At 39.4% G+C, this 6,219-nt stretch overlaps 1 protein-coding gene across 1 annotated transcript; it reads right to left on the reverse strand.

The window, feature by feature from the left end:
* Positions 1 to 520: 520 nt before the first annotated feature.
* RWDD4 (RWD domain containing 4) lies at positions 521 to 6,130 on the reverse strand. The gene is made up of 7 exons (XM_085058745.1): positions 5,963 to 6,130; positions 5,644 to 5,724; positions 3,301 to 3,410; positions 3,044 to 3,188; positions 2,173 to 2,287; positions 867 to 916; positions 521 to 699 (listed from the first exon to the last, which is right to left on the reverse strand). The coding sequence occupies exons 1-7, from the start codon at positions 5,984 to 5,986 to the stop codon at positions 640 to 642; spliced, it is 585 nt and encodes a 194-aa protein (XP_084914871.1). The 5' UTR covers positions 5,987 to 6,130; the 3' UTR covers positions 521 to 639.
* Positions 6,131 to 6,219: the final 89 nt, after the last annotated feature.

The raw sequence follows: 6,219 nt of genomic DNA on the forward strand, positions 1-6,219 counted from the left end.
AAAAGTAGCATGTCTATCATAAAAGCTATCTGAAAACCAAGATATCCACTATAAATAGCCACTTTTAACTCAGAGGGACTCTGCCCGAAACGACCTTCATAATTTCCTTGCTCTTATTTAACAACTGGAACTGGTGTTAGGTCTTACACTATAAACTACTTACAGTTGTGTAAAATAAAACAGTTTGCTATCAAAATTGTCAAGCAGTGATTTTCACTGAATCAGCAAAGACAAGAAGGTCTTGTCTTTGCTGATTCAGAAAAGAAATCAATACTGAGGGAGCAAGTAGAAAAGAATTATTCACTGGAGGAGTTGCAGCAGAAAATGAGGCTTGTAGGAGACAGCAAGATGCTCCCACTTGGGACAGCTCCCTTTTTTTCTTACTTATCCACTGCCCTCCAGAATCTGGCAGCACCACTAACTTTATTTTGAATCTTCTTGTCATATGAAGACAGACTATTTGCAGTGCATTTGGTCAGCAAAGCCCTCTCATCATAAAATAAAAATTTAATTGCTCAATAAATAAAACAAGAAATACTAAACCAACGAAGTTCAAAGTCCTGACTAATATTAGGAAGAACCACCATTTTAAAGCTTTTGATAAATTTGAAAATCAGAATCCAGAATAAACAATAGTTCTTACTCTTTCTTACAAATCTTTCTAACAGTAAAAAAATATAACTTGGAAATACTTACATGCTGGACACATATAGAAATTAATCAGACACCATAGTCAAATCCAAACATAGTTAGGAAGAAAAGCAAGAAAAAAAATCAGATCAGTTTTCTTCAAATGTAAGTACAAATAATTTTTAATTTATGTACACAGCATTTTCATAATACTGTATATAATACAGTCATGTTACCTTAATTACATCCACCCAGTTCCATCCTCGCGGAAGTTCCCCTTTGTTATCTGCAGAAAAAAGTTTTAATTTCAACACACAAGCTAAGGGGAGTATTTATCTTTCTTCAAAATCAATGCACAAAATTCTAAATATCCAAACCCCTCAATTTTTCCACTGTGAAGCCATGAGGACAGAAACAGATTTTAATGAATTAAATGCAGTGTGCTCTTCAACCAACCTCAAAGTGAAAGGAGGAGACAAAATGGCCTTAAGCTGTGCCAGGGCAGGTTCAGATTAGATTTCAAATAACCATTTTTCACTAAAAGAGTAGTTAGGTATTGGAATAAGTTGCCCAGAGAGGTGGTGGAGTCACAGTCTCCGGAAATGTTCAAGAGGTGTCTGGATGTGGCTCTTGGGGATATGGTTTAGGGGTGATTACAGTGGTGCTGCGTTGATGGTTGGATGGATGAACTTAAAGGTCTCTTCCAACCTTGATGATTCTTTGATTATGTGATTCAAAGTAATTCTGTTTAAATAAAAACACCTCAGGCCACCTGATATTTAGTTTAGAAGGTAACTGAAATATGAGCTGGGCTGACCAGCAATGATGAATTCTGTCAAAGAACAAAGTTTTATGCAACTTTTCCTTTATATAGTTAATATTAAGCTTGCCAATTATACATTAGGTTAGGCAGATTACACACAGGAATCACTATCACAGGGTAGAACTTATTGCTACAATAGGATAGTATTATCCAGAACATTATTGAAAACTGAAGTTGAACACAAAAGAGCCAACAGCAGAATTAACTGAAGTAATCAACAGCTTTCAATCAAAATCCTATTATTTCATTGAAAGCATTAAATATCTGCAGAAGCACTTCTATTTCTAGAATACAAACTAAATTACAGGTTTTACTGTGGTTTTGAAAATAAATACTTTCACTTAGAAGTTACTTTTTTAATAATGAGAATTATATATGAGGGCCCATCAACAAACTACATTTTTTTCTGAAAGTGAATTTTTCAAGGTCCTGAATCCTCTCTTTCCACAAGTATTTTTGCAAATTTCACTTGTCAAAAATTAAATTAAAAAAAGAAAACAATGACATCATTAGATCCCTACTCTATAGAAAGTTGCTGTGACCAGAACTAACATCTCAGACAAGAGTAATTAATCTAAAAGAAATAAAACAGAGACCACAGACTTAAAGCAGTTATCTTAGAAACAAATTACTAGTGACTCTTACTCTAGCAAGATGTCCTTACTATAAAATATGGATTTTCATAGTGCTCAAAGTAAAGATTATTATAGCAAACAAACCTGTTTTATCGGCTAGCTTTCGTTTCTGGGTTTTGGATAACTGCTCCTTTTTCTCTTTTTTCTTACTTGGTGGCACATCAGGAGTTCCAATTGCAATACTATTGCTTACTGAAGTCTGAGAAGGATAAAAGGGTTATAAATATTTTGAAATTAGTTCCATGGATATCTCTGTGTGATGCGATTACTGAACATGACATACTGAAATATCTTGACTGTCAGAAAGAAGCAATGCTGTCAGCAGCCTGCAGCTTTTAATCAACATATAATCAGAGCTGTAGTTTTAAAAAAAACATGTGTTAGGGACTGGAATTATTCTCTAAAAGAGTTGCAAAGGGCACCTTTTACACTTTTTAAGTTTAATCATGGAATGTGACTGTCTGAATGGTTCAGACTTCTCAAACATGGAAATCATTCCTTCCACCTCAAAGCAGCTCTGCACCATGACGGTAAATAAAAACAATGCAGAAACCACAAATTAATCCAGCCTGACTATGCTGAGACCCTGGAGGCGCACTTATGCAATCCCAGGAAGGCTGCAAATTTCCACCCTTCCAATCCTCAGCAGACACATCTCTGTTTCAACTTCCTTTAGTTTTACTTCTGCTCAAAGTCTCCATTTTAATGTTATCCTGTGGGACACAATAGCAGGCTACAAATGTTTTGGTATAACAGCAAAATAACAATCAAATGTAATGATTATGACCACAGAGTATTGTAGCACCATATTCCATGCATCACTTTTATCCACTAACGTACACCCAATGAACTGATTTACAACTTAGAGAGAGAGCTATGAAGTATTCAGGTTATAATAATAATTTATTTTTCAGTTTTAAAAGTAAAAAATTAAAATCTGAATTTATCTACTTACCACAGTGTTAACAGGTTGATTTTCCATGAACACCTCTTTATTGTCTTTGGCATATTCAAAAAGTGTGTATGTCATAGCAGTTCCAAGATTTGCTTCAACTTCTACCATTAACTTATCCAATATACTTTGCTTAATAGCCGAAGATCTAAAAGAAATCATTAAACTCAACTGTAAACTAGACAGATGATAAAAAGCTTATCAAACAAAGAGCCCCCCCCTCCACAATGCCAGGGAGTGAAGCTGTCATAAATACTTACATTGTGTTGTTGAAGAAAGCATCCATCGATATGACTGGTGCTGTTTGTGGATATGTTTCCGGCCAAGAAACTTCTATTAGGAAGGCTTTGGGATCTCCATTTTCACCTATCTGAAGTGAAAAGAATAACTTTATAGATCAACAGCTTCCAGTAACTTTCTGAGGATTACAATGCCAATATGGAAATCTATTACTTCTTTTAGCCCATCAAAACTCGTGAGACAACCACTATTTTAATAAAGTTATCAGTTAGAAAGTAAAACGGTTATCTAGAAAAAGCATTAAATTTTGGACATCAATATCAACATTCACCCTGTGGTTTTCACCCTAGGAGAAGCAGCAGAAACCATCAAATCTCTTTTTAAGAGATCTCTTTTAATCTCTTTTTTTAATTGCTTTGTTTTAAAAGCTATTTTACAGCATCTGCAAGCCAAATGTTATATAATCACATACGAGAACAGAAAATATGAAGTCTTTTTTTTCCCTTACGCATTTAAGCACAGAGCAATACAAAAACAAGCCACAAGACAGGCTTGAAATAAAGATAATAAACTAGTAACCTAAGACAGCAAAAATAATGTGCGAAAATGTCAATATTTATGTCTCAGACCTACAGATATTTTATTCCCCTGCAAGAAAGAATGAGTCATAAAAGATTTAAGTAGTCTGTAGAATGAGTCTGGATTAAAAAAAAAAGAAAATCACAGCATAAAAAAGGTACACTTTAATATAAATAATGAGGAATATAAAACCAATTTAGCAAACCTAAAGTGCATATGCAATCCCTTCAAGTATGTTACATTTATGTAGATTTAATAAAAAATCCACAGTTCTGTTTTTACATTTAAAACTAGTCCAGATGCTACCAAAGACAAACTACAGACATAAAATCAGAAAAAACTGTTTCACACAAAGATTTAAAAGACTAGCACAGCAAGGTTTGTAAAACCACCGAAAAATTCTCACTTATTTGCCTCATTACAAAAATCAGCCTTCATTAAATTATGTAGAATGAAGTGTGTCCACAAGAGAAGTCCTAATCAAGGTAAGGGTACTTCAAAATTAAAAAAAAAAAAAAAAAAAAGAAAAAGTTGTTGCTTTATTTACAATGGCTGTTTCAGCAGAGTGGAGTAACTGACATTCAAAAATACTTGTTTAGGGGTGAAATAAATAAGACTTCAACTCAAGAATCTGCACCATTTTTCAAGGCAGCTTTCACAGTTCACTTCCCACTGCTACCAAGAGCAGAAGTGGCAGCAAGGTTCACCGGATTCTCTCAGAAAAGCACAGTCTATGTGCAGAGCAAATCCTGCAAAGCTGCACGACCATGTTTCTGCTTCTCAGTGAGAGCTAAAAGTTGGGTAGCCTTACTTTAAATCATGCTGCTGCATTTTATGAATATTTGGGGGGTGGGGGGAATCTTTAATATCAATTTCAAAGCACACTGATTACAAAACTGCTGTGCTTTGTATGTCTGACAGGTGCAAGACATGGGAATCAGAAAATACCATGTGAATTCTTTTATCTTCTCATACACTTACTGGCATTATGACCTCTTACAATACAAATTTTTCTTCAAGGGAAGGATGTATTATTGCCTTTGTATAAGTTTTACTGTATTTAAATTGAGTTATCCTAACTTCTGACAATTATTTTACATCCAATAAAAACTAGCAGTGGCCCAAACTAATGAAATGTAAAATGACCCACTTCAGGCTTGTAGACACATCATATTTCCCCTTTTAAGGAAACTGAATTTATTAAGAATGATCCTATCAGTGAAGAAACGCTGCTCTTACATGCCTGAGATTCCAAGTGCTATTAATTAAATTGACTTGTATCTCATTACAATTAGTGACATTATTCCTAAGTTATTTGAGAAGACACAAAAAGGTGATTTTAGATGCCTCCTCCCTGGAGCAGGCATGTGACATTTTCAGAAGTCTCCCTTCTGTCCCATGGGTGCCTAAGCTTTTGTAATGTTCTCTGGCCATCACAAGATCTGCTTCAGTCTGTCCTCAGACGAACTTTCAGATCTTTAAATCTGAGAAAGCTGGTGAGAATTGCATGCCAGAATCTAGTTGTGTACCTTGAGCTAGACGGGAGATTGGACTCACTGCGGTTCCTTCAACCTCATCCGTTCTGTGATTCTGTACTAAACCCACGCTGGGAGCAGGTTCATACACGAGACACTCTGCTATGAAGCATCGTTGCACCCAAAATCCTGAAACAACACCCCGTGGATCTATCCTTTACTGCGCATCGGATACCCCTTCGGCTTAGAAACCCCGGGTAGGGTAACTACACGGCAGCAAAGTAACTCCAAGGTGCAACTTCGCCTTACCCTGTACTGGAACGACACCGGGCTGAGCTCCCTGAAGCACAGGTCTCCCTCGTAGATGGAGCGCAGCGCTTCCAGCTCCATCTGCAGCCAGCGCCAGAGCAGGGTTACCGACAGCAGCCCCGACACGCCGCTCGCACCTGCCGCGAAGCCATGCCCGGCCCCGCCGCCGCCCAGCTCCCTCCTCCGCCCCTCGCCCGCTCCTGCGGCCGCCGCTCCCTCCCGCCCTCCGCCGCGCGGGCCGCTCCTCTGCCCACACGGCTCTATCCGTCCTCCCGGCCGCGGTTCCACTTTCCCTCGGGCGGCGGGGCCCGGAACTCACCTCCTGGTCCTCGTTGGCCGCCATGGCCGGAGCTCCCCGCTCCCTCCCCGCTCCCGCCCCGCTCCCCGCGGCCCGGCCCGGCCCCGCCGCGGCCGGGGCTGGGCGGGCCTGGCTGGCGCGGCCCCGCGGGAGCGGCACGGACGCGCCTTTCCCGAGGGCAGCGCGGGGCAGCCCTGCTCCCCGCCCCTGCCCTGCCATTGGCCGGCCGCGCGTCCCCCCGCGCTTCCTCCTGCCGCTCACTGGCTCTCGGCGGGCGC

Source organism: Lichenostomus cassidix, chromosome 4 (genome assembly GCF_008360975.1).
Source record: "Lichenostomus cassidix isolate B80296 chromosome 4, HeHo_3.0, whole genome shotgun sequence".
NCBI classification, from domain to species: domain Eukaryota; kingdom Metazoa; phylum Chordata; class Aves; order Passeriformes; family Meliphagidae; genus Lichenostomus; species Lichenostomus cassidix.

Coding starts and splice junctions, on each gene's coding strand:
- RWDD4 (XM_085058745.1), bottom strand. CDS start 5,986: ATGGCGGCCAACGAGGACCAGGAG. Junction 2,288..3,043: donor ATCAACCTGTTAACACTGTG/GTAAGTAGATAA, acceptor TATCCTTCTCAG/ACTTCAGTAAGCAATAGTAT. Junction 700..866: donor ACTGGGTGGATGTAATTAAG/GTAACATGACTG, acceptor ATATGTGTCCAG/CATGTAAGTATTTCCAAGTT.